Source organism: Mobula hypostoma, chromosome 6, assembly GCF_963921235.1.
Source record: "Mobula hypostoma chromosome 6, sMobHyp1.1, whole genome shotgun sequence".
NCBI classification, from domain to species: Eukaryota; Metazoa; Chordata; class Chondrichthyes; order Myliobatiformes; family Myliobatidae; genus Mobula; species Mobula hypostoma.
In genome coordinates this window covers 166,423,614-166,451,549 of record NC_086102.1, presented here as the reverse complement: position 1 = coordinate 166,451,549, position 27,936 = coordinate 166,423,614, and the positions used below count along the sequence as shown (strand labels likewise).

General features: G+C 39.8%; 1 protein-coding gene across 3 annotated transcripts in view; it reads right to left on the bottom strand.

Moving 5' to 3' along the window:
* The window catches only part of LOC134348581 (neurabin-1-like), a 73,195-nt gene extending 45,274 nt beyond the window's left edge, over nt 1–27,921 (bottom strand). For 2 of the 3 annotated variants that reach the window (XM_063052174.1, XM_063052176.1), the window contains exon 1: nt 25,646–27,835. In XM_063052174.1, the coding sequence (XP_062908244.1) occupies nt 25,646–27,217 (1,572 nt within the window). In that variant the 5' untranslated portion in view covers nt 27,218–27,835. Of the gene's footprint in view, nt 1–25,645 lie in introns of all 3 variants that reach the window. The other variant, XM_063052175.1, reaches the window with a different exon arrangement.
* Nucleotides 27,922–27,936: the final 15 nt, after the last annotated feature.

Genomic DNA, 27,936 nt, shown 5'->3' with positions numbered 1-27,936 from the left:
TGCTGAGCTCCTCCAGCACTCAGTGTGTGTTGGTGAAGATGACGTTGATGGAATGTTTACCTTCATGAGTCAGAACGTTGGGTATGGGAGCAAGGACTATCTTACAAGTGGCTGGTGAGACCATACTTGGGAGTTTGTGTGCAGTTCTGGTCGTCCTGCCACAAGAAGGACCCTGCACATAGTAAAGGTTCATAAGAATGTTCCAGTTATGCAGGCTTGATTGGCCCTGGATCATTGAGTTTGAATGTTGACCTTGTAGAGGTATATAAAATCATGATGGGCGTAGATAAGGTGGATGGTCAAAGTCTTTTTCTCAGGGTAGGGTTATTTAAAACAGGAAGGCACAAATTTAAAGTGAGAGGGGAAATATTCAAAAGGTACTAGAGGAGCATTTTTTCCACACAGAGAGTGGTAGGTACATGGAATGAGATGTCAGAGAAAGCTGTAGAGACAGGTACAATTACAAATGCTTAAAACACATTAAGCTACATGGATGGAAAAGGGCTACAGAAAAAGCAAGCAAGACTAGTTCAGACAGATGCCTTGGTCAGGATAAACAGTTGGACGAAGGGCCTGCTTCAATGCTGTACAACACTATGGCTCTAATTGAGCTTTTGAATTTTCAGTTGAGTTGTGCAAAATTCTTCTCAGGAAATACATTTTCAGACCTATTTTCATAACAGTTCATTTTGTGGGATGTGAAAATTACATAGAAAACATACAGCACAATACAGGCCCTTCGGCCCACAAAGCTGTGCCAAACATGTCCCTACCTTAGAACTACCTAGACTTTACCCATAGCCCTCTATTTTTCTGAGCCCTATGTAGCCATCCAAGAGTCTCTTAAAAGACCCTATCGTTTCTACCTCCACCACTGCCGCCGGCAGCCTATTCCACGCATTCACCACTCTCTGCATAAAAAAAACAACTTACCCCTGGCATCTCCTCTGTATCTACTTCCAAGCACCCTCTCGTGCTAGCCGTTTCAGCCCTGGGGAAAAGCCTCTGACTATCCACACGATCGATGCCTCTCATAATTGCTAGCATTTACTGCACACTCCCAAAGTGGTGTCAACCAACTTTTTGAACTGATATAGAGCCGCTGAATGGAGAGACCCAGGATTTAGATTTGATGACAATAAAGTGATATATATCCAAGTCAGGTTGTTGTGTTATTTGGAGGAGTCTGAAGACGGCAGTGGACGGTTGCTTTTTCAGACAGGAGGCTTGTATCCATTGTTGTTTGCATTCTATATTCACAAATTGGTTGAGGATATACAAACACCACTTCCAGAAAAGTTGGGATATTTTCCAAAATGCAATAAAAACAAAAATCTGTGATATGTTAATTCACGTGAACCTTTATTTAACTGACAAAAGTACAAAGAAAAGATTTTCAATAGTTTTACTGAACAACTTAATTGTATTTTGTAAACATACGGAAATTTAGAATTTGATGACTGCAACACACTGAACAAAAGTTGGGACAGAGGCATGTTTACCATTGTGTTACATCACCTTTCCTTTTAATAACACTTTTTAATCGTTTTGGAACGGAGGATACTAAATGTAGTAGATTTGCAATTGGAAATTTTGTCCATTCTTGCTTGATATAAGACTTCAGCTGCTCAACGGTCCGTGGTCTCTGTTGTCTGATTCTCCTCTTCATGATGCGCCATACATTTTCAATAGGAGATAGATCTGGACTGGCAGCAGGCCAGTCAAGCACATGCACTCTGTGTCTACAAAGCCACGCTGTTGTAGCCCGTGCAGAATGTGGTCTGGCATTGTCCTGCTGAAATAAGCATGGACGTCCCGGGAAGAGACGTCGCCTTGATGGCAACATATGTCTCTCTAAAATCCTAATATATGCCTCAGAGTCAATGGTACCTTCACGTACATGCAACTCACCCATGCCGTGGGCACTGATGCACCCCCATACCATCACAGATGCTGGCTTTTGCACCTTTCGCTGATAACAATCTACATGGTCATTTTCATCTTTGGCACAGAGAACTCGACGCCTGTTTCTTCCGAAAACTAGCTGAAATGTGGACTCATCTGACCACAGCACACGGTTCCACAGTCTTTCGGTCCATCTGAGATGAGCTCAGGCCCAGAGAACTTGCCGGCGTTTCTGCATAGAGTTGATGTATGGCTTCCTCCTTGCGTAATACAGTTTCAAGTTGCATTTCTGGATGCAGTGACGGACTGTGTTGAGTGACAATGGTTTTCCGAAGTACTCCCAAGCCCAGGTGGCCATAATTGTCACAGTAGCATGACGGTTTCTTAGGCAGTACCGCCTGACGGCTCGAAGATCACGCGCGTTCAACAGTGGTTTCCGACCTTGCCCTTTACGCACTGAGATGTCTCTGAATTCTCTGAATCTTTTCACAATATTATGTACTGTAGATGTTGAAAGACCTAAATTCTCTGCAATCTTGTGTTGAGAAATGTTCGTTCTGAACTGACTAACAGTTCTCTCACGAATTTTGGCACAAAGGGGTGAGCCACGACCCATCCTTGCTTGCAAAGACTGAGCCTTTGATGGACGCTACTTTTATACCCAGTCATGATACCTCACCTGCTACCAATTAGCCTGCTTAATGTGGAGTCTTCCAAACCAGTGTTACTTGAATATTCTGTGCACTTTTCAATCTTATTTTAACTCTGTCCCAACTTTTGTTGAGTGTGTTGCAGCCATCAAATTCTAAATTTGTGTATATTTACAAAATACAAGTAAGTTGTTCAGTAAAACTATTGAAAATCTTTTCTTTGTACTTTTGTCAGTTAAATAAAGGTTCACGTGAATTAACATATCACAGATTTTTGTTTTTATTGCATTTTGGAAAATATCCCAACTTTTCTGGAAATGGGGTTTGTAGTTGCCATGGTTAATAAGTTTGTATGGAGGTCAGTGAAGAGGGTTAACTAAGATTACAACAAGATCTACATCAACTGAGGAGGTGGGCCAAAGAATAGTAGGTGGAATTTGCACTATACAAGCAGCATGCTGCAAAGTGTGCTACCAGTATATGTGTGTCTTAGGTGTTTAGATATGTTCAGGTTTTTATTTCAGGACATCAATTAGGATCCCTTACTTCATATTTTCCCTCAATGGCTTTCTGGAAGATCCTTAAGATATTAAATAAAATGCAAATTCCTACATTTTGTGAAAATAAACTTGATTAAATGATTGTTTCTGTGCATGCAAGCAATTCAGTCAAATAATGGAAAGCTTTTAGTCATCGTCAAAGAAAAGGATGACTAGTGCAACAATAACTACATATTCAATAAAAGTCAAAGTATAAAAATAAAATATTTAAAGACAAACATTTAAATGATTAATGCCACTGATCAGAAGTCCAAAGTAAATTTATTATCAAAGTACATATATGTCACCATATATAACCCTACGATTCATTTTCTTGTGGGTATGCTCAATAAATCCATTATAGAATAATAACAATAGAATCAATGAAAGACTGCAGCAACTGGGTGTTCAACCAGTGAGCAAAAGACAGCAAACTGTACAAATACAAAAAGAAGGAAGAAATAATAATAATAACAAATAAGCAATAAACATCAAGAACATGAGATGAAGAGCTCTTAAAAGTGAGTCCATAGGTTGTGGTAAGATCTCAGTGATGGAGCAAGTGAAGTTATCCTCTTTGCTTCAAGAGCCTGAAGTTTGAGACGTATTAACTGTTCCTGAACCTGGTGGTGTGAGTCCTGAGGCTCCTGTACCTTCCTCCTGATGGCAGCGGTGAGAAGACAGCATGACCTGGGTGGTGGGGGTCCCTGATGATAGATGCTACTTTTCTGTGACAACGCTCCACAGAGATGTGCTCAATGGGGGTGAGGGCTTTACCCACGATGAATTAGGCCATATTTATTACTTTTTGTAGGAATTTCTGTTCTAGGGCTTTGATGCTTTCATACCAGGCTGTGATGCAGCCAGTCAATATACTCTCCACCACACAGCTATAGAAGTTTGTCAGAGTTTTTGATGCAATGCCGAATCTTTGTAACTCCTAAGGAAGTAGAGGCGCTGCTGTGCTTTCTTTATAATTGCACTTGTGTGCTGGGTCCAGGACAGGTCCTTTAAAATTATAACACTGAGGAATTTAAAGTTGTTGATCCTCTTCATCTCTGAGCTTCCGACAAAGATTGACTCTTGGACCTCTGGTTTCCTCCTCCTGTAGATAATAATCAGCTCCTTGGTCTTGCTGCCATTGAGTAAGAGGCTGTTGTTGTGGCACCACTCAGCCAGATTTTCAATCTTCCTCCTAAGTGCTGATTCCTCACCACGTTTGATTCAGCCTATGACAACGGTATCATCAGCAAACTTGAATATGGCATTGGAGTTGTGCGAAGCCACATAAATTGATCACATAATTTTATAATGACTAACAATGATAAAAGATGAATGGCTAGTTTGACAAAATTGTGGAAATAAAATTCTGTGATATTAAAAACAGAAAATACTGGAGACTCATTTTTCCCTCCACAGATGCTGCCTGCTCTGCTGAGTACTTCATGTGCTTATTAAAGGCACAAATAATTATCTAAGTAAACAAAGTGAAACAACTGCTTGTGCTTTTGTATTTTGGCAATGGATCCAAAAGATAAATTAATGCAATGTTCCAGATCTCACAGTAAAAATAACAGAGACACCATTAATGCTCACCATCACAAGTTACTTAAATGGAAACTTCTAGTGTCCATGCAACTAAGTGCAGAGATCAGGAGATGTCCTGCTTTCCCCAAAATTGCATTATACCAGTAGGGTGCAAAGAGAGAAAAAAAAGCCTCAGGATTAGACATTCTACTGTATATTGCAAAGCTTTAATGTAATATATGGTTTTAAATAAGCATACATTTTGGGGTACATGTAGTATACTCTAAGACAATTGGAGTGTGGTCCACTACCTAAATGATGCACCAAGGCTACAGGTGAAGCAGCACGTATTAGGGTCTAATTTTGATTGAGAGTATAAACTGGGGAAGATCGATTATTCGTAACAAAACAAATTGCGAGAGGGATTTTATAAAAGGCATTTAAATTCATGAGGATTGAAAAAGTTAACTGGAGGGTTAAGAACTACAGGTGATCAACAAAAGAAAAAACTGCATATTGTTAAGTTAGGATCTGTAATTGACTATCAGGTGGCAGTATTCAAAGGAGACCTGACTAAGTATTAGAAGAATACTCTCTGAAGCAGCAAATTTCAATGATTGGTAGTTCTCTGAGGATGAAAATCCTCCTCATCTCAGTCTTAAATAACTGATTCTTTTTTTTCTGAGAATAGTGAATATATAATTATAAAATAAAATTGAGATTTTTTTACTTTAGGGATATAAGAGAGTTGGAGATGCTCTTTGTCTTCCATTTTATTGGGTTGTGCTAAACTTTCAATTCCAATAGATCTTGACCCATAAATGTTAAAGATGTCAATTGACATAATTTGCTTTGTCAACATTTTCCATTTTTGCTTCAAGTTCCCTGTCCCTCCTTTTAACCTGAATAACTTTTAAAACAATAAAATAAACCAACCACACCTGAAAACAGAACTTTCAGAATATTGATGATACCACACTGGCAGATCTTCTGGCTTATTGGATATTTGTCCAATAAATCACAAACCCACTTTCACTTCACTTTAAAAACTATAGTACTATACTATAATACAATACATTTTTCGGTGAACCAAGCAAGCTTCTAACGAGGCCAGAAAGAAGGCCTTGGTGAATTGGTAGGTATGGGAAACACCACTCAGTAAGCCAAATATTCGAGACTTTTGATACTGGTTTGCTTATCTTGCCAGGGGTTCCCAAACTTTTTTATGCCATGGAGCCTTACCATTAACTGAGAGGTTTGTGGATTCCAGGCTGGGAACCCCTGTGCTAGAAGATTTGATGGATTTTGCTGAGATGGCATTTTAGTTTCAGTAAGGTGCCTACAACAGATAGCTGGAGATATTAAGTACTGAACCAATCCTCCATCGTATCTTGGTAAATGAGTCCATTTGACTTGGAGCTCAGCATGCAGTCACAAGTGCTGTCGTTTACTGTAACTGCAGACAACTTGGCTCTGGTTTGGAAACAACATGGGTTGGCTGAATATTTTTCCCACTGATCCTGGGGTTTAGTCCTACAGTGGTAGAAATCATGCTGGAGGTTAGTATTGCACTGCAGTGATAAAGATCGAAAAGTGTCAAGACAGTAATGCAGCCTCTTTTGACAACTCTGCACTGAGATTAGATCAGTTGAAGAATCATTGATTAGGGTCGTAGCTTGTATGCCATCAAGAAGCAAACATATGATGGAGGTGAATTTTTTTGGGCATCCAAACACGGAGGATGTTAACAGTCCCCCAAGATTAACGGCATCAGTGACTGTAGTCAGCCCATGTAATGTGTAATGTCATGTTGAGTAAACTTTACTTATCAGCACATGGTAAATAATGCTTCAACTCCATCCAGGAGTTACAGTATACCAGATGGATTTATTGCGTACATTATACTGAAAATTACTTTAATAGCCTATACCATACAAAGGCATGCTTGGGGGTATTAGGAGGTGGTGTGACCTAGATACAAAGTCCTTTCAACTTTCTTAAATAGTTACCACGGAAACTTAATTTGAACAATGCTCTTTTGTATCCAAAATGCAGTAGGTGTAACTATCATTCATAATGGAGAACGAAGTCTCATTCAGGCTGAAGTTGAAAGATTTCTTACAATTGTACACCAAAAGGAGGAAAAAAATTGAAATAAATGACTACAGCACAAAATAATGTTCTGTAAAAGAAGTCATGAAGTGGGAAACTTCTAGATACATAAATCGCTTAGCTTAGATCACTTACTCAATTTTACATTTGTTTTAACCATGCATCGAAACAGATACTTAATGAAGTTACACCATAGTTTAAAAAAAACTTCTAATTGACAGAAAATACTTTTCAAGTAATCAGTTGTACCTTTACTAATTTCTGTGCACTTTGTCCATGTCACTGCCTATACCCATCTTCTTCTTCTTCGGTTGTCCATCAAAACCCAATGACGACGTCCACTCCTTTAACGGTGAGATCTTTGATGACTATACAGTCCTATCCTGGACCTACAAGCTCTACTGCAGGTGGGACATGTATACGTGGTAGTGGTGGCAACCATGGCTGCATTTCTCCTGGCTTTCTTCTGCTGTCTTCTGGTTGTTCTTTCCATCTCCAGAATACCGATCTACTGCACCACAGACCATTGCCTTCCATACCTCTTTCATCCATGTGCCTCTCCAAACTTATCTTAAATGTTACATTCACCACTACGGCTGGCAACTCACTCCATATTCACACAACACTCTGAGTGATGTCGTTCAACATCAGATTCCCCTTAAATATTTCACCTTACAACCCACACCTATGATCTCTAGTTCTGGTCTCACCCATCATCAGAGTGAAAAGTCTGCACATATTGATCCAATCTAAACCCATCATAATTTTATATCCTCTCTAAGCTCTCCTCTCATTCTCCTGCACTTCCAGAAATAAAATCCTAACCTATTCAACCTGTTATTCCTGTAACTCAGATCCTCAAGTCCTGGCAAAATCATGTAAATTTTCTCTACACTCTTTAATATCTTTCCTGTCGGTAGGTGACCAGAACTATATACATTACTCCGAATTTAGCTTCACCGATGTCTCATACAACTTCAGCATAACATCCTAATTTCTGTACTCAATGCCCTGCTTTATATAGGACAACATAACAAAAGATTTAAAAAGATTATTTTTATTTGTCACAGGCATATAGAAACAAAGCATACAGTGAAATGTATCATTTTGCATCAGCAACCGACACAGTCCGAGATTCTGCTGGTGGCAGCCTGCAAGTGCCACCACGCTTCCACCTCCATCATAGTGTGCCCACAACTCACTAACCCTAATTGTATCTTTTGAATGTGGCGGGAAACCGGAGCACTCAAAGAAAACCCATGCGGGTCACGAGGAAAATGTACAAACTGCTCAGAGATAGCAATGTGAATCACTGGCACAGTAAAATGACTGCACTAATCGCTATATTACTGTGCTGTTCTTTACGACCCTATCTACCTGTGGTGCCACATTCAAGGAATTATTGATCTGTAGTCCCAGATCCCTGTGCTCTGGATTTTGCAGCATTCTGATGATACAAGATGCAAATTCCTCGCACAAATAACTAGAGAGGTTTAAGTAACATACAACAAACACAAATACACATACACCAAAAACTCAAATCACTAGCAAGACCTTCACCCCCCCCCCCATGTTGTTTCCTCAGAGTAACGTTAAGCCACCTGGTAGGTCTTAAACAACACAAAATCAGGAAAATTAAAAAAAAAATCACCTCTCAGTTAAGATTTTTTAAGAATATAACTCATCTCAAATCAGAGGAAAATACAAGGTGGCAACTCTATCAACCTACCAGAAAGACCAAAAACATTAGTTCATATAGTGTTTAAAAGCACCCTAATGTTCAAAATGTTTCAAAAGACAGACAAGAAATAGTAACCCGAAGCCTAGACAAAGAAGGGTTTTAAAGGAAGTGGAAAAATAAGGAGCAAATGTCAGTGTGGGACAACAGTGGCTGAAAGCACGACCACAGTAATGCCCTCTATTAAATGTTTGAATATTAAGTTGAATGCAATTGCTTTATATAAAGGAATAAATTCTCAGTACAAGTGAACAATTGGGTAAGCCTCTCAAAATCTTTCAAAGTCATTATAAAAATAAAACGGCAAATTATTCTTTCCATGGCATATATTTATTCTTCAACCATCAGGCTCTTGAACAAGAGGGGATAACTTCATTCAACTTCACCTGCACCATCACTGAACTACTCCCATAACCTATAGATTCATTTTCAAGGACTCTTCATCTCATGTTTTTGATATTTATTACTTATTTAATTATTTTTTTTTCAGCTCAAGCTGGTAAAACCTGTCACAAAGGCATAGCCAAGTACATTCAATTGCTAGGAGCTGCTGTTTAATACCACGGCTTTCTGAAGGTTCACATAAATATTGCTGTGTAAGCCTAATTGTTTAATGCTATTGTGTGGTGACTTTGGGCTGATACCAGTTGTTGATACTACTATTGGAACAATGAATATCCTGCTCATGTTCCATAGTCTTTCTATTTCCTTGTTTAATTCAGCATATTTCTGGTGTTTTTCACTTAGTGATTTATATATATTGTGTGTGTTTGGAATGGCTTTATCTGTTAAGTAAGTTTTTCTTGCTTGTTTATCCTGTAATATTATATCTGGAGAGTTATGGAAAAAGAGAAAACAAGTTAACATTATGAATGGGGGGGGTGATGGAGAAGACAAGGGAAATGGGTCTATCAGGTGAGGGCAGGGCCACCCTTTTCCATAGATAAGCTATTGAAGTTATCTAGTTGACAGGTTAATGAGGGAAGTTAGAGAGAATACAAACAAAAGTGTATGAAAACTGTAAATTGAAGTAGTTATAGAGAGAATGCAAAGGAACATGAAAGCTGCAAAATGCAGAGATGTAGGAAATAACCAACATATCAGGCCACGTTAGTGGAAAAGGAAAATAAATCGTAATTCCAGACAGAAAACAGAATTAGTCACTTCTGATACAAAATAGGGAAAGTAAGTTACCTGAAGTTACTGAATTCGATATTCAGTGTCAAAGGCTGCAATGTGGCCAGATAGAAGATAAAATGCCATTCTTCAAGCTTGCATTGGGTCTCATTATCACAGCACAAGAAGCCATGGATACACAGGTCAGAATGAATGTGGAATGGAAAATTAAAGTGGCTTAAAGACTGAATGCAGATACTCTGCAATCACGCAATCTGTGTTTGAATTCTCCATTGTGGAGGGGACCCCATCACGAGCATTGAATTCTGAACACTATTTTGGAAGTGCAAGGAAATCACTGCCTGTTAGCATCTGTGGAAAAACAGTTATTGTTTCAAATTGAAGACCCTTTATCAGAAATAAAAAATAGACAAAGGGATGATTTAATAATTTTTATAACTACGTAGATAAGATGCATGGTGGAAAATTACAACTTAGTGTATTTTAGTCTCAATTTGCTGCCTGATTCATTTTTAAAAAGTGCTCATAATCAACAAAATTTATTAAGGCAGAAAAAAAACTTGCCACTGAGAAATATTTTAATAATTGGAGCTCAAAAACAGATTTGTATACACCAAGGTTCACCTCTTCCTCCATCGCAATTTCTATTTTTCAAATTCAATGCAAGCAAGGAAATATTCAGCAGTCAGGTCACATTTATGGAAAGAGAAATAAAGTTAACATTTCAGATTTAAGGTCCTTTATCAGAATGTCAACATACTCATGAAGGATTTCAACCTGAAACACTAATTGCCTCTCTTCTCATAGATGCGTTATACCTGCTGTATATTTTCAGCACTTTCTATTTTTATTTTAAACTCCAGCATTAGCAGTATTGTTTTAATATTTAGATAAGTAAAGGCCTATCTGAATTGTGGCACTGCAGATATTGCGTTTTCTGCAACATCAGGCACTTAGGGCAATGGGTCAGATTACCAAATCCACTTTCACTTTTGACGTTACTGGACCCCAACCTCACTACAACCAACAACCAACTAGGTTCCATTGAGGCAGGGAAAGGATGGTACAGAAAAAGAACCTCGGTGTACAAAGGATGTAGAAAATCTAGGTAAGAAGAAAAGCTCTAGAAAGGTTCAAGAAACTAGGTTCTGTTAGAGCTCTAGGAAATTACAAGGTTGCCAGGAATGAGTTTAAGATTAAAATTAGGAGAGCTAGAAGGGGCCATGAGAAGGCCTTGGCGAGCAGGATTAAGTAAAACCCCAAGGCATTCTACAAGAATGTGAAGAGCAAGATGATGACCCGTGTGAGAATAGAACCAATCAGATGCCATAATGGAAACGTGGGGGGGGGGGGAGGTAGCGGAGGTACTTAATGAATATTTTGCTTCAGTATTCACCAGGGAAAAGTACCTTGGCAATTGTGGGGATGACTTACAGCGGGCTGAAATGCTTGTGCATATAGACATTAGGAAAGAGGACGTGCTGGAGCTTTTGAAAAGCATTAAGTTAGACAAGTTGCCAGGTCCAGAGGAGATATACACCAGGCTATTGTGGGAAGCGAGGGAGGAAATTGCTGAGCCTCTGGTAATGATCTTTGCATCATCAATAGGGACAGAAAAAGTACCAGAGAATTGGAGAGTTGCAAATATTGTTCCCTTGTTCAAGCAAGGATATAGAGATAACCCAGGAAATTATAGACCAGTGAGTCTTACTTCAATAGTGAGCAAGTTGTTGGAGAAGATCCTGAGAGGCAGAATTTATGAGCATTTGGAGAGACAAAATCTGATTAGGGATAGTCAGCGTGGCTTTGTCAAGGGCAAGTCATGCCTTACAAGCCTGATTCAATTCTTTGAGGAGGTAACAAATCACATTGATGAAGGTAAAGCAGTGGATGTAGCATATATGGATTTCAGTAAGGCATTAGATTAGGTTCCCCAGGCAAGGCTCATTCAGAAAGTAAGGCGGCATGGGATCCAAGAAGACCTTGCTTTGTGGATCCAGAACTGGTTTGCCCACAGAAGGCAAAGGGTGGCTGTAGATGGTTTGTATTCTGCATGAAGGTTGGTGACCTGTGGTGTTGCACAGGGATCTGTTCTGGGATCCCTCCTCTTTGTGATTTTTATAATTGAGCTGGATAAGGAAGTAGAAGGGTAGTTTAGTAAGTTTGCTGATGACACAGAAGTTGGGGGTGTTGTGGATAGTCTGGAGGGTTACAGTGTGAGATTAGAGGTTAAATCAATAGGATGCAGAACTGGACTGAGAAGTGGCAGCTGAAGTTCAACCCAGATAGGTGTTAAGCGATTCATTTCGGTAGATCAAGCTTGAAGATAGAATATAATATTAACGGTAAGTCACTTGGCAATGTGGAGGATCAGTGAGATTTTGAGGTCCACATCCATAGGACACTCAAAGCTGCTGCGCAGGTTGACAGTATTGTTAAGGCGGCATTTGGTGTGTTGGCCTTCACCAACCATGGGATTGAGTTCAAGAGCCGTGCAGTAATGTTACAGCTATATATGACCTTAATTATACCCCCAATTGGAGTAACGTGTTCAGTGCTGGTCACCTCACTACAGGAAGGATGTGGATACTACAGAGAGAGTGCAGAGGAGATCTACAAGGATGTTGCCTGGATTGGACAGGGTGCCTTATGAGAATAAGTTGAGTGAACTTGGCCTTTTCTCCTTGGAGCAATGGAAGAGGAGAGGTGACCTGATAGAGGTGTATAAGGTGACAAGGGGCATTGATTGTGTGGATAGCCAGAGGCTTTTTCACAAGGCTGAAATGGCTAACATGAGGGGGTATATATAGTTTTAAGGTGCTTGGAAGTAGGTACGGGGTGGGGGGGGGGGATGTCAGAGGTAAGTTTTTCACACACAGAGCGGTGGAATGCATTGCCAGTGACGTTGGCAGAGACGGATACAATAGGGTCTTTTAAGAGACCGTTAGATAGGTACATGGAGCTTAGAAAAATAGAGGGCTATGCACTAGGGAAATTCTAAGCATTTTCAGGAGTAAGTTAAATGGTTGACACAACATTGTAGGCCGACAGGCCTGTAATGTGCCGTAGATTTCTATGTTCTATGTTCTAATAACTCGGATCCCTCTCTCTCAGCCAGTGCTTGGGCTTGGCATCTGTTCACCCAATCCCTGATCCATCTGTTTCTGCACCAGACACCACAAACCAAACCTGGAATGGAGCAAAGAACCACAATGTACCAAGCAATGTAAATAGAGGGAAAAGAAATGATAGCTACCAAGGTTAAACAGTATCTATAATTTAATGATGCAATATAAATGTTTTTAATGAAGTGTTTCAGCACTTCCCCTCATCTACTTCCATGAAATGAGCACATCTAGTGACTGCTGGAAATTAATGCCATATATTGAAGTAAATATTCTTTGTTTTGCAACATCCTTTGCTCAAAATTACCAATATTTTTGGAAGCGTGGCCCACAATGTGGACAAGTGCTTTATGATGGTATTGAGTTTGCCGACGGTGAAGTTCTAAACTTAAGCAAAGACCCTAAGCCCTTTTGGATATAAATAGCAATGAGTACCCTCACTAAAGGGAGATTATACTGTAACTACCCAATCTTCAAAGACAAGTTCACTTCCTTGTTTATTCTCCATGGTGAGTTTAGCTGCTAATACCCACTAATTGAGTTGTGAGCCCCAAGGAGAAGATACTTCCAGCGAACAAAATAGTTTAAAACAGTTCATTATTTTTAATGATACACATTTAAATCCAAACAGTTTTCTTAAAACACATTTAAAACTGAGGATTTTCTATCTTTAAAAAAACATAACCGAATTACAAACCATTTCTAAAACACAAAGGATTTCCTAAACACAAGTACACTAAACCAAAAAGACATACCAATAAGCAGATGAACCAGTCATCTGTTGCTGAAATCAAAGCTAGAAGAATGGACTCTAGTTCACCCTGTGTTTATTCCATGTCTTTTGATGTTCCTTACCCAATTGCTAATAAACCTTAACTGCTGTCTACATTTATACCTTTTTTTTGCCAATTGGGTAACTTCAGACATATGTGATATTCTTTCAGATACCCTTTTTACACAAATGAAATGATCGAAAAGATTTGTGGAGAGACATTTCCCAGATACCCATAACTAATGCTGTGAAGCTCATTCTTTGAGTACATAAAGCTTCCTACTTATTAATAAGCTAAGTGATATCTCCATCTGGTCAGCAAGTTTCCTTGGACTTGAAACTTGAAGCCTCTTGAGCAACAATAAGCCAGGCGCACTGACTGAACCGTGCTTTCTAGAGACGATACACCTGTTTACAAAACTGCCCTTCTAAGTTCAACTGGATTACTGCTTTCCATTTACATTTAGAACTGAAGACTGGCTCCCATTTATGACCAGAAGCTAATTAGTTGGAAGTCTAATTTACAAATATTGATATTTACAAGTGGCAGCTGCTGTGTTTAAAAAGCCAAGCTTGGCAAAAAGAAGAGATCTACTGGCACAGCAAGTGAATATCCATCACAATGTAACTTTTCCTTAATATACATACAGGTCCACAATCCCTTATTCGAAATCCTTGGGGCCAGTTGTATTTTGGAATTCAGAATTTTTCGGATTTCAGACCCCCACCCCCGATACCAAAAAACACGTATGCTCAAGTCCCTTATTTAACCTGTCTCAATGCGATGAACTTTAGGACCCAGCGTCGCACCAAACCTACGCACATCCTCCAGTATACTTTATATCATTTCTAGATTACTTGTAATACCTAATACAATGTAAGTGCTATGTAACAATTGTTATACTGTATTGTTTAGGGAATAATGACAAGAAGAAATTTTATTTCCAAAAAAAAATTCAATAAAACATAAAAATATACAGCTTCAAATGAACCGAATCAAACACATGGTAAATGACTTATTGGAATAAATGTAGAACATCACTGTCACTATAAAACTTCAGTAACTTGTCTTTCTGCTTATTTAAATCATATACAGTGGTAGTTCCGACACTACTTTCTTCAGTAAGACATCGCACAGACACACCACGATCAAGCTTCTGCAATAACTCTACTTCCTGCGTTATTGATAGAGAAGATTCCTTCTCTTTTTCTCATTGTTACCCATAGGGGTATCTGCAGCTCTTTTTGACATTTTCACAGTGAAATTAAACACAAAGTCAACAGTGAACACAAAATATCAGCGATCAGCAAATGCATGTGTAACCAGTACGAGCGCTGAGCCACAACTGACGTCTGGCAGCCTCTGCTAGTGCTGCCACGTCACACCTGAGTGACGTCAGCTGTTGGCAGAAAAAACTTCGGTTTTCGGAGCTTTTTGGATTTCAGAATTTTGGATAAAGGAATGTGTACCTGTACTAAATTTTCCCCATTGCCTTTTCCTCTATATCTTCTCAAACACAACCAAGCAAAAAAATTGCTGGGACTCCAACTCTGGGACTAACTAAATTCCAGTGTTATATCCTGGGAAAGTGCATACATATGTACGTTGTAGATTTTGCTCTGACACTAGCGTCAATGACTGTGCAAAAATAGGAAGTTCAGGTTCAAGCTATAGGGAGAAATTCACCATATGAAGATATTAAAGTCAATTCCACAGACAGATTTCACAGAATTGTTCCAAATTATTTTAAGTAATGCAGAATTAAATAATAAATAACTTTGTGTTGAGAATAGTTATTTCAGTTACTGACAGTAAAGATGAGTTTTCTTCTTCCAGAAATGCATTGTACATTATTTAAATTGGCTCACTAACAAAGCAAAACACATTTATTAAACACAAGAAGGCCAGCATTTTTAAGTCCCAATGGGATCACGATGCTCCAATGTAATTTTATAAGTACAGTGAATCTCCAATAATCTTTTGTCCAACTATTTGGAAATGCTGATGGTTTGGCATCAGGCTCATTTGCTGCTCTTCCTTTCAACTCACCAGGACACTGATTCTCTCACACAGTGGGTTCACCAGAAAACTTATTGTAGTACAGTTTAACATCTAGAAAAAAGGGAATTAAAACGTGTTTGCCTCTTAAAAGGAGTAATACCCAATGATCTATAAAACCAGCTTGCTGAGAAACTTTGATGACTCGCAACCAAAGTCAAGAGCATGTCAGAGTTTTACTGTATAACCTGCTATATTACTCTGCACAGAATTGTCTGAGAGGACAAAAAAATTGTGTACTTAAGATTACAATCCTCAATCCAACCATTTCCCATACTCAATAGAATGCACCTTTATTTTGCACTATAAACCTTAAGTGTACTGTCCAGACATTTAATGTGCATTCTGCAGTTCTGGATTTCCCAGGAAAGAGAAATCTGGAAGTGGGCCTTAGAAAACGAGTCCTGATCCAAGAGGAATGACAGTGTCATGTTAGGATAGCTACACTGAGGATTGAAAGCTATTGGTACAGCAGGGATGGATGCAAAAGAGATGACATTGCTAATTTTGATTAAAGACTCATTACTGAAAAATGGAGGAGGATATTCTAGGGAACCATAAGAAATTTGGAACCATGGTAGTGTAGTGGTTAGTGTGATGTTACAACAGCTCAGGATGTCAGAGTATGGCATTCAATTCCGGTGTGCTCTGTAAGCAAATCTGTACATTTGCCCCATGTGCACGCGAAGTTTCCACCTACAGTCCCAAGATGTACTGGTTAGTAAATTAATTGATTAGTAGGTTAAATTGTCCCATGATTAGGTTAGTGTTAAATCATGGGCTGCTCGAAGGGCCAAAGGGCCTATTCTGTGCTGTATCTCTAAACAAATAAACGAGATCATCCAGCCCATCAAAACTGCTCCACAATTCCATCATGGCTGATTTATTATCCCCCTCAATTCCATTGCTCTGCCTTCTCCGCATAACCCTTGACGCCGTTATTAATCCAAAACCTATCAACCTCTTCTTTAAATATACCCAGTGGTCTGTGGTAATTAATTTAACAGATTCACCACCTTGGCTAAACAAATTCCTCCTTATATCTGTTCTAAAGGGAGGTCATTGTATTCTGAAGCTGTGCCTCTGGTCCTAGATCTTTCTACTATAAAAACATCCTCTTCACACCCACTCTATCTAGGCTTTTCATTGGTCGGTTTCAATGAGATCTCCCCTCATTCTTCTAAGCTCCAGTGAGTACAGGCCTAGAGCTACCAAATGTTCCCTATGAATGCCTGATAAATAGTGAAAGTCTATTAAAAAATGGTAACTTAGGAGGTGTAACCGAGTGAACATGGCAGACCAAAGTAGCACGTAAAACCACATATGGGTTTACTCTGAATTTAGGATTGAAATCACCCTTGTAAGTGTCAACCTCTATTATATTTTATTGTACTGTTTTTAATATTTAAGTTTGGGCTTATATTCGCTTTGACAGTTTATAGTAGTTTCTTAAAAATTTCTGCTTCTAGACACAGACTGGCTATGACAGAATCAATTGTCTGTCAGGGATCACAACCTTTCAGTGAGAAGTGAACATTGTCTTAATGGCAGCATGGACTTTACCAAACTATTTAAAACCTTTTGCTAATGTGTGGAATACAGCACCGGGAAGAATATGGTCATTTTCCTTGGTTAAAAAAAATGAAAGGGTCGACGATTTTCTAAATGGAGAGAAAGTACAAAAAAAATTGGGAGCCCCTAATGGTTAATTTGCAGGTTGAGTCTGTGGTGAGGAAGGCAAATGTGATGCTAGAATTCATTTCAAGAGGACTAGAATATACAAGCAAGGATGTAATGTTGAGACTTTATAAAGCAGTGGTGAGGCCTCACAGAGTATTGAGAACAGTTTTGGGATGCTTATCTTAGAAAGGATATGCAAAAACTGGAGAGGGTTAACAAAAATGATTCCAAGATTGAATGGCTTGTCACATGAAGAGCGTTTGATGGCTCTGGGCCTGTATTAACTGGAATTCCAAGAACGAGGGGTTACCTCATTGAAACCTATGAAATGGAGAAAGGCCTCGATAGAGTGGGTGTGGAGAGGATGTATCCTATGGTGGGAATATCCAAGACCAGAGGACACAGCCTCAGAATAGAGGAGCATCCTTTTAGAATGGTGATAAGAAGGAATTTTTTTTAGCTAGAGAGTGGCGAATCTGTGGAATTACTTGCCACAGGCAGCTGTGGAGACCAAGTCTTTATGTACGGTATACTTAAGGCAGAGGTTGATAAGATTCTTGATTGGTCAGGGCATGGAGGGATACGGGAAGAAAGCAGGAGATTGGGGCAGAGAGGAAAATTGGATTAGCCAGGATGAAATGGTGGAGCAGACTCGATGGGCCAAATGGCCTACCGTTCCTATATCTTATTATCTAATATTTGTGAAGTGTACAGCTTGACAAAATATTGCTATTATTATCTTTTGTTAAGCCCAAGATAGATTGAACAGTTCTGGTGAAAGGCATCAATTTGAGAACTTAAATCTGTTGTTCTTTCCACTGATGCTGCCTGACTTGTTGAATAGTTCCAGAATTTTCTGTTTTTATTTTTTGTTATGATTTAACACCATTGAATTGACGTGAGCTCATATCTCTAAAACAAAGACGCAAAATTGGCAATTTAATACCATCTTATTACTATCTGTTGATTTCATTTTAAGCATGTTCTTAAACATGTTTGCATTTCAAAGTAAACGGACAATGAGAAATGATCAAATTTCTCCAATTTTGAGTACCAGGTTTTTTATGTATTCAGTTTCATCTGATCCTCAAAGACTTAACATTGAATTCTCATAAACTTTATCACTTTAAAAGAGTGAATTAAATTCCTCTCTTTGCCAAACAGCACACGAACAATTACTATGGTTTTCATACTCTCTACATCCACTCCATCTAGGTCTTTCAATATTTGATAGGTTTCAATGAGATCACCCCTCATTCTTCTAAACTCCAGAGCCATCAATCATTCTTCATACAATTAACTCTTTAATTCCTGGGAACTTCCTCTGGACCCTCTCCAATGCCAGCACATTCTTTCTGAGGTAAGGGCCCAAAACCGCTCATGATATTCCAAGTGCAGTCCAACCAGTGTCTTATAAAGCCTCAGCATTACTTCCTTGCTTTTATATTCTAGTCTTCTTGAAATGAATGCTAACCTTGCATTTGCCTTCCTTAACACCTACTCAACCTGCAAGTTAGCCCTTATGGAATCCTGCACTGGGACTCTCAATCCTGCACCTCTGATTTTTGAATTTGCTCCCCATTTAGAAAATAGTCTATGCCTTCATTCTTTCCACCAAAGTGCATGACCACACACTTCCCTGCTGTTTTCCATTTGCCACTTCTTTGTCCATTCTCCCAATTTGTCCAAGTCCTTCTGCAGACTCCCTGCTTCCTAAACACTACATGTCCTTCCACCCAGCTTCATATCAAAGATTCAAAGGTTCATTTATTATCGAAGTATGTATGCAAGGCACAACTTTGAGATTCTTCTTCTCCAGATAGCCACGAAACCAAGAAGAACGGCAACATGATTATTAACCCCCAAAACTGCTCCCCTGCACGAAATGCAACAAGAACAACAGCCCTCAAATACCCCTCTCCCAGCACAAAAAACAATCAAAAATGCAATAACAAGAACACCAACCCCAAACTTGGCTGCAAACCCTTCAATTCCATCATCCAAATCACTGACATATAACATGAAAAGAAGTGGTCCCAATACCCTGCAGAACACCCCTAGTCTCCTGCACTCAACCAGAAAAGGCCCTCTTTATTCCTAGTCTTTACTTCCTGTCAGTCAGCAAATCTTCTATCCATGCCAGTATCCCTCCTGTAATACCATTGGCTCTTATCTTGTTTAGCAGCCTGATGTTCAGCACTTTGTCAAAGGCTTTCTGAAAATCCAAGTAAACAACATCCACTGATTCTTCTTTGCCTATCCTGCTTTTTATTTCCTCGAAGAATTCCAACAGGCACTTCAAATGAGACCATGATGGGAATCCAAAGAGGGCAATCAATTTGCCAGAGGTCTGCCTTGGCCTCCTAATAATCAGGAGGCAGAGGAGGGACGTACAGATAAATCATAGTGAGATGCATGAATAATAGCATTGCAGTAGAAGGGGATTTGGAGATTTCAAATTCCATTATATTAACTGGAATTGTTTGTGTGTATAAACCATAGAAAGTGGAGGATGGAATTTTGAAATGTGTTCAAGAGAACATAAGCCCCTAGCTACTGTATGTATCCCTACTAAAGAAGGAATAACAGTATAAGTAATCTCTGGGAAGATAGCACAAATATTTAAAATACCAGTGGAGAACATTTTGTTGATAGTGACTATAGCTGGGTCAGCTTTAGGGTAATTCTGGATTGGGATAAAGATGGCTGTGTTGTGAAAAAGACATTTTTCACATCATAATACAAGACTTGGCAAAAGTAGACTGGGCAGCAAATATTTACAGTTTAGTCTATACTTGGTGAGTGGGAAAATGGGAGTTCTGGGCAATGTGTTCTCACAAGAATGAAACATTGAACGGCAAATCCAATGATGAGAAGGCATAAGGGGCTGGATTAATAAGAAACCACAAGTTAAGTATACAGAACTGGAATCAGGGGAAGCTCTTTAGAAGAATGCAAAGTAAAGTAGTAGTATAAAGGAGGGAAAAGAGGGGAGATAAAATAGCATTTGCATTCAAAATTCAGGAAAAATCCCCAGGGATTTTAGGGCCAGTTAGGTGCAAACATGGCAACCCCTGCATGGAGCAAAGGGTAGTCTGTAAACTCAGTCGGGTGGAGGACCTACAACTCAATTCAATTCACAAAGGAGAAGGACAATAAAGCTGAAGAATTCAGGAAGGGGGCTGGTGAAATTCTGGAATATAATATGATTAAAAAGTTATTGGATCTTTTAGTGGGCTTAAAGTTGGATAACTCAGGAAGGTTTGATGACTCCCAGGCTGACTTAGGAAGCAAGGGAGAAGAATGCTGAGACGTGAGAATTTTTCACATTTTTACTGGCTACAGATGTGGTACCAGCCGACTGGAGGGCAGCAAATATTTACTAAATGGCTGATCTCCGTGCCCTTCTTTATTCTACAAAGGAAGCAGTGACAAGCCAATCAAATACAAGTTAGTGAGTCTGCTATCAGTGGTAGGGAAGTTATTGAAAAAAAAATTTCAGGGATGGAATAAATCTCAATTTGGAAAGGCAGGGGTTAACCAAACATAACTGTCATAGTTTTGTTATTGGAAAATCTTGCCAGAACAATGTGCTTTAAGTTTTTGGTAAGGCAGTATGGCTGGAAGCTTTGCCCAAGAATTGGTGTTGGATGACAGTCTGACTATAGAATCAGAATCAGGTTTATTACCACAGACAAATGCTGTGAAATTTTGTTGTTTTGCAGCAGTATTACAGTGCAAAACCAAAAAATTTTACTACGAGGGGCGATTGATAAGTTCATGACGTAAGGTAGAAGGAGTCAATTTTAGAAAACCTAGCACATTTATTTTTCCTACATTTACACACACAGTCCAGCAGTCGTGGAGCATACAGATCCCTTCTTTATAGGAGGCGGCGTCTTGGACCGCCAGAAAGTGGTCCACAGCAGGGGTGATTGACTTGTGGCCTAAAGTAGAAGGAGATGAGGAGAAACTTCAAACTTTCTGCATTTTCACTCAAACAGTTGAACTGCATGTGCATGTAACGAGAGCTGTATAACTCATCTCCTTCTACCTTAGGCCACGAACTTATCATTCACCCCTGCTGCGGACCACCTGGAGGTCCAAGACACTCTCATTACATGCACGTGCAGTTCAACTCTCTGAGTGATAATGCAGAAAGTTTGAAGTTTCTCCTCATCTCCTTCTACCTTAGGCCATGAACTTATTAATCACCTCTGCTGTGGACCACTTCTACAAAGAAGGGATCCGTATGCTCCACGACTGCTGGACTAAGTGTGTATATGAAGGAGGGAGCTGAGTTGAAAAATAAATGTGCTACTTTCTAAAATTGATTCCTTCTACCTTAAACCACGAACTAATCAATCACCTCTCCTATAAGTTAATAAACAGTGCCTGTGATGGAACTGGCCCAGTCCACAGCACCCTGCAGCCTCTTGTGATCCTGTGAAACATAGGCTCCATAACAGGCCATGACACAACTAGTCAGAATGCTCTGCACCATGCATCGGTAGAAATTTACAAGAGTCTATTGTGGCAAACCAAATCTGCTCAAAATCTGAATGATAACAGATGAAATTTAATCATGACATGTAATGTTCTTGCAAGAACTATTCATGTAGGTAGTAAGAACATTTACTATTCAAAATAAAATGCATAGATTTAAGGCAAAGAGCGAGAAATTTAGAGGAAATCTGAGGAAAAACTTTATCATCAGAGGGTGACTGGAATGTGGAATACATTGCCTAAGTAGATTGCTGACACAGGTACACTCATAATTTTAGATAAGTACTTGAATCACCAGAACTTAAAGGCTATAAACTGAGTAGCAGGGAAGTTACTGGGAAGTGGGAAGTATATGTACTTGATAGCTGGCAAGTACATGGTGGTCCGAAGGGCCCATTTCTGGGCTGCATAACTCTATGGCTTTATACAATACTATACGGCTCATCTCGGTGGACCACAGGAAAAGGCTGGTATGGAGAAAACTGAAGTACAATCTAAATAAATAAATGATAATGTATTCAGCAACAAGGACAGCATTGCTTCTATCTTATTTGCTTTGTGACTAGGATAGAAATTACACAATTGTTATTGTCTGGATTTTGCAGAAATTATGATAACTTGTCTCCCTTTACTGTTCACCAGTATTGCACTCTGAAATTGAGTTCATCTCAATAATGCAGCATAACTTCACAAGCTACAATCTGAATGTGACTTTAAGCTATTTATATAACTCACCAGAAATCTCGCATTTGGTTATACAAGGTCCAACGAAGTTTTCAAAGCATTAGACCACAGTTACTAAACTATCTAGCTTTTAAAAATGTATGCATGTCTTTCAATATACAGTGGAGAGCATTCTGACTGGCTGCATCACAGGCCGGTATGGAATCTCTGTTGCACAGTATCCAAAGCGGCTGCAGAAATTTGTAGACTCAGCCAGTTCCATCAAGGGCACAATTCCTCCTACCATCGAGGACATCTTCAAGAAGCAGTGCCTCAAGGCGGCCTCATTAAAGACTCTCACCATCTGGAGATGCCCTATTCATTTTACTATCATCAGGAGGAGAAATAGGAGCTTGAATACCCACACTCCACTTTTGAAGAATAGCTTCTTCCCCTCTGCCATATAATTTCTAAGCCCATGAACATTACCTCATCATTCATCTTTTGCACATTTTATCTATTTCGTAACTTACAGTGATTTTAATGCCTTGCACTGTATTGCTGCCTCAGAACAAAAATGTCAGTACACGTCAGTGGTAATTTCTGATTCTGAGATTGCACGTCTCAACACAATTCATTTTGAGCTCCAAGAGACAGAAAAATACGTAAAGATAATGTTGAAATAGATAAAACAAGGCACAATATGCCATGTTCTTCACTAAGGTTCGGCACTGGTATCAAGACATTTAATAAAGCTCTGGAAAACTCACTGAAGACCACTTACATATTCCAAAATGCTCATTCTACTCAAACCATATAAGTATATAAGAAAATGTTATATTGACTCAATTCTTCCACAGGTAGCACAACTCTAGGAGGGTAGTTTGTGGTGCAGAAATGCACAACATTGACTCCTTTCTATGCAAGCTGTGCATTCTTTGTCGCATTGCCTACTGTATTTCTGAGTACTACGCATGTGTAGATTCAGCATGTCATCTAAAGCTTTGACAAACATCTATAGATGTACAGTAAAGTGTATCCTGACTGATGGCATCACAGTCTGGGAAGGAAACACCAATGCCCAAGAACAGAAAAGTCTACAGGAAGTGGTAGATACAGCCCAGTCCATCAAAGCCAAAACCATTCAGCACATTTACAAAGAGCGTTGCCATTAAAAAGCACCATCCATCATCAGTGGCGGCACCATCCAGGCCATGCACTCTTCTCATTGCTACAATTGGGAAGGAGGTACAGCAGCCAAGGGTCCCACTCTACGGTTGGGTGTGTCTGGTATGTTCTCAAAGGCACACACTCATCCACATGGGTCCTGATGAACAGTGATGTATTTATTCAGATTTGAAAATGAGTCCCTGAATACTGTCCAGTCCACCAACTCAAAGCAGTGCTGTGAGTGTCCTCCATCTCCCTGTCCATACTTTCTTGGTCCTCAGCACTGGTACTGCACTCTTTAGTCTCTGCCTATACTCAGGGAGTAGAAGTACAGCTAGGTGATCGTACTTTGCAAAGTGCAGGTGTAGGATGGCCCAGGAATCATTCTTTTTGGTGGTCTAACAGTGGTCAAGTGTGCTGGCTCCTCTGACTCCACAGATGATATGTTGGTGGTACTTATTTGGAGACTTCTTCAAGCTGGCCTGGTTGAAATCCCCCACAATAATACAGAAAGCAGCAGGGTGCACTCTTTCATAATTGCTGATCACCATACCCATCTCCTCCAGTGCCCATCTGACACTGGCCCACCGCTATCAGGATGACGGCAGAAAACTCCCTTGCCTACATTTGACTGCTAGATGCAATACCCAAAAAGGTATTCAACTTTTTAAAAGGAACATTTTCCTACAAAGGGTTAAATCCCAACCTATTCATTTGCATAACTAAACTTCTTTTATGATGGCTGCCTCCTCTCCCCCTTGAGAGTGCTCAGCAAACTGCATCTATGAAAATGTTTGATGTTAAATTAATGCTACCTGTTGACAGTTTTGCTTACAAAATCTTTGTCATTTGCCAATTATAGGAAGGTATTTTCAGCTAGCTGCATAAAAATGTCAGAATCTTGTTACAGAAAAGTTTAAATAAAAAAACATTTTTCAAACAATATGACACTGGGCTCTAAAAAGTGGCACCTCCTTGTAATATTGCTATTTAAATACCATAAAATTATATAACATAATTAACATATAACAGTAGCCCATTATTAATACAAAATTAAACACTTGACTCCACAGAAATTTTGTACATCATTTTAGCTGTGGACTATCCAATCTTGCTGTAAGCAAGACCATTATTATGCACTAGAAGAATAGTTATATTTTAAAAACAGAAATTAAAATAATAGTTTTGATCAAAATATATGCTGCCAAATGTCATTTTAGATACATTACCATATTAATAAAAAGATTTTTCTGACGTCACAAAAATTTCAGTGAAATATGCAGCTGAATATTTCAAAATCACATTTATAGACTGCACTAACCATCTTCCCATCAATAAAGACAGTAGGGATTTTGATTTAGAAGCCATATCCAGTTCTTGTGGTTGGAAAGATTTTGAAGATACTGAATCACAAGCTAAATGACCAGAACTTGATCAATTAAGCTTTTTTTTTAAACCAGATGCTCAGTAGCAACAATCCTTTACAGTTTTCCTGTAGAGAATGCTTGACATAGAAAATAGTTTTAAAAAGTCTGCCTCACATGATATTTTACATGGAAAGTCATGAGAAAGTACTATTTTAGTGTGAAGCAGAATGACTGTTACAATATTGAAAATTAATGTAAAATATCTACATTTCAATCCATGTTTTAAAGTCATGCATTTTCACTTACTTTACATAATATTTCTATTGAGAAAGCTTTTTTCCAGCAAATCTTAAGAAACTGAGTGGTGATAAACAGTAATTAATCAGTTTCCGTAACAGAATTGTGTAGAGATCCAAAAGCAAAATGAGTTACTATGAGGTCATCAATCACAATGTAAATGTGTAGCCAGACTTACTGTTTACTGCAATCTGTTTTTATGTTTAAAATGAAGTATCTTCAAATCAGATAATTTTCAAGATACCTGAAAATACCATGTTAACTTCTTATTTTCTTGTGAATTAGAAAACTCATTCAGAAGATATATCCAGTGTTTGGGATTATAAAAAGGAATAGATCTTTTAAGGGTTTTAGGATCTCTTTAAAATATTAAGTGACATGAAATTCCAAAATCCTACCTTGATTGGTGCTGTGGAGAAATAAACCCTTCTCTGTAACTTTGGCTCTTCTTCTTCAGAAAGTCCAGATATTTCCTCATAGTCATCATCAAGGATATAGTCAACCTCTTCATCATCACACTTGCTTTTGCTTTCTTCTTGGAAAGACCCCTCAGTATCTTTATCATCCACAAATGCAGCATTCTCAATCCCACAAATCTCTGATCCCAAGAACACCTTTCCACTAATTCTGTCTTCCTCTTCAGTATTCTCTGTATCCTCATCTTCCTCTTCTCCAACACTATCATTTGATTTACTTGTTATGTCATCAAATGTCAGCTCTTCATCTTCCTTGCTTTTAGAAACTTCACATTTCTGCCCCATCTCTTGGCTAACACTCTGAAGTTGCCTCATCTCCCTCTCAACAAAAACATTATCCAATTCAATTTCACTCTCTGAAGATTCATTCTGAACTTCCACCAACTCAGCTCGAACTATTCCCATCTTGCTTGGACGTAGATTTGAAACATGATTGTCCAATTCATTGTTGAGTGAAGTACTGGTTGCAACAGTACTTTTATGAAATGTATATGCCTCAGAGATATTGCAAGAATCTTCACCAGACCCGTCTGCATTTTGCGCCTTGAAACGGGTCTTACAATCGTCAATTATTGCCTCTTTCGGATCTGGGCTTTTCTTGGTGGATATACTCACTGAAATCGAAGACGACCATTTCACATCATCTCCTGCGGGGGGCGCGCCTTTACTAGTAAATGAAGTGCTGGGTGACTTTTGTTGCCCTCCAGTAATCCGATATTCAGTTGCACCGCAGTTTGTTTTGTTGTCTTTGTTTGCTTCATCGCTGTCGCTATCCGCGAGAAAGCTTTCCAATCGTCGCGAAATTGGCCCGGCGTTTAGTGACGAACGAGGCTGATTATGTTTTATATCGCCAGCGGCTTTCAGATTCTCTCTCGAACTGCTGCTGGACAGAGCTGGGGTATTTAAATCACTCTTAACTTTCCTGACTCCGCTTTCTGAAGACGATGAGCTGCTCCTTTTACCTTCTGAAGAATAATTACCCGTTGAACCTCTGTGCTCGCTTTTTTGAGAGGTTTTATCAAACACTTTTTCCCCAATTTGACGCTCGAAAAGTTTTCTCGTTTCGGTGAATTTTTCAGCCATACTCGTTTTATCCAAATCTCCATCTTCACTGTGCTTTCTGTCAGAATTAGGTATTTTATGACATGACTTATGGACGCTACTACAGACAGCTCCACTTGCTTGTTTTGGCGGAGAAAGTGGACGCAAATCAGCCTTGCCGGTTTCATTCATTTCAGTCGCGTCATCTGCTGTGTTACCCATTTGTAACAACATATTTTTTATTTTGTGCACACGATTACCGAAATGTCTTCCCCGCAAATCGTCTCTATGTTCAGTTTCTCGATTTGATCTTTGGACACCCATTTTAGAATTATTGTCCTGATGGCTTCCATCAAAAGTACACCTCAGAGCCTGAAAGTCCGCCTTGTACGCATTCCTGTGGGGCGATGCGCTCCTGAACGTCCTTTCTCCCTTACCTTCAGCTTTCATCATATTAGATCAGTTCGACCATTAAGAGACGAAGGCAACTGTTAGCCAAGTCTGGGTGGCCGCCCCGGGAGGTGACCGACGGCTCCTTCGCCACAGGACAAAATGTGAAAGGCCACTTCTGGGCTGAACCCTCGGCGGTTACTTGGGCGGGTCGAAACTCTCCATCTGCAGAAAGGAAAATGAGCCGAGAAGAGTCACAATGATCGAGCGGCAACTTTTAGGGCGTTGTTAAAAGTGTGTTGGCGCGGGCAGAGTCGGCGCGACACGGCGGCCTGGACACACTCGCACTCCCAGACTAAGCGGCGGCCGTTGGCCCGGCCCGGCCTGGCCCGGCTCTCCCGCGCCAACCGCATGGGTGCGCTCGGCCGCAGCCGGGATACCACCCACTCCGGGGAGTCCGCCCCCGGGCTCCGACTTCGCTCAAAACTCCCGTCAGGAAACCGTCTCCTCCGTCTTTCTCCCGCCCACTTTCACAGAGAGAGAGAGAGAGAGAGAAAAGGGGAGGGGGAAGGGAAGGTGAGGAGTAAGTCCGCCCTCCCCGACCCCCGGAGCACGACCCCCAAGCCTTCGGTACCGGTAGGGAGTCGGTCTGCACTTTCCGTGCCGTCCCCTTCCTTGCCGCTTCCTAACCGCGGGCCCTCGCTATGAGCGCGTCCTCCTCCCAACTTGCGGGGCGGGAGCGCGCACTCCCGCGGCCGTGTCCGTGTCCGTGAGCCCAGCCC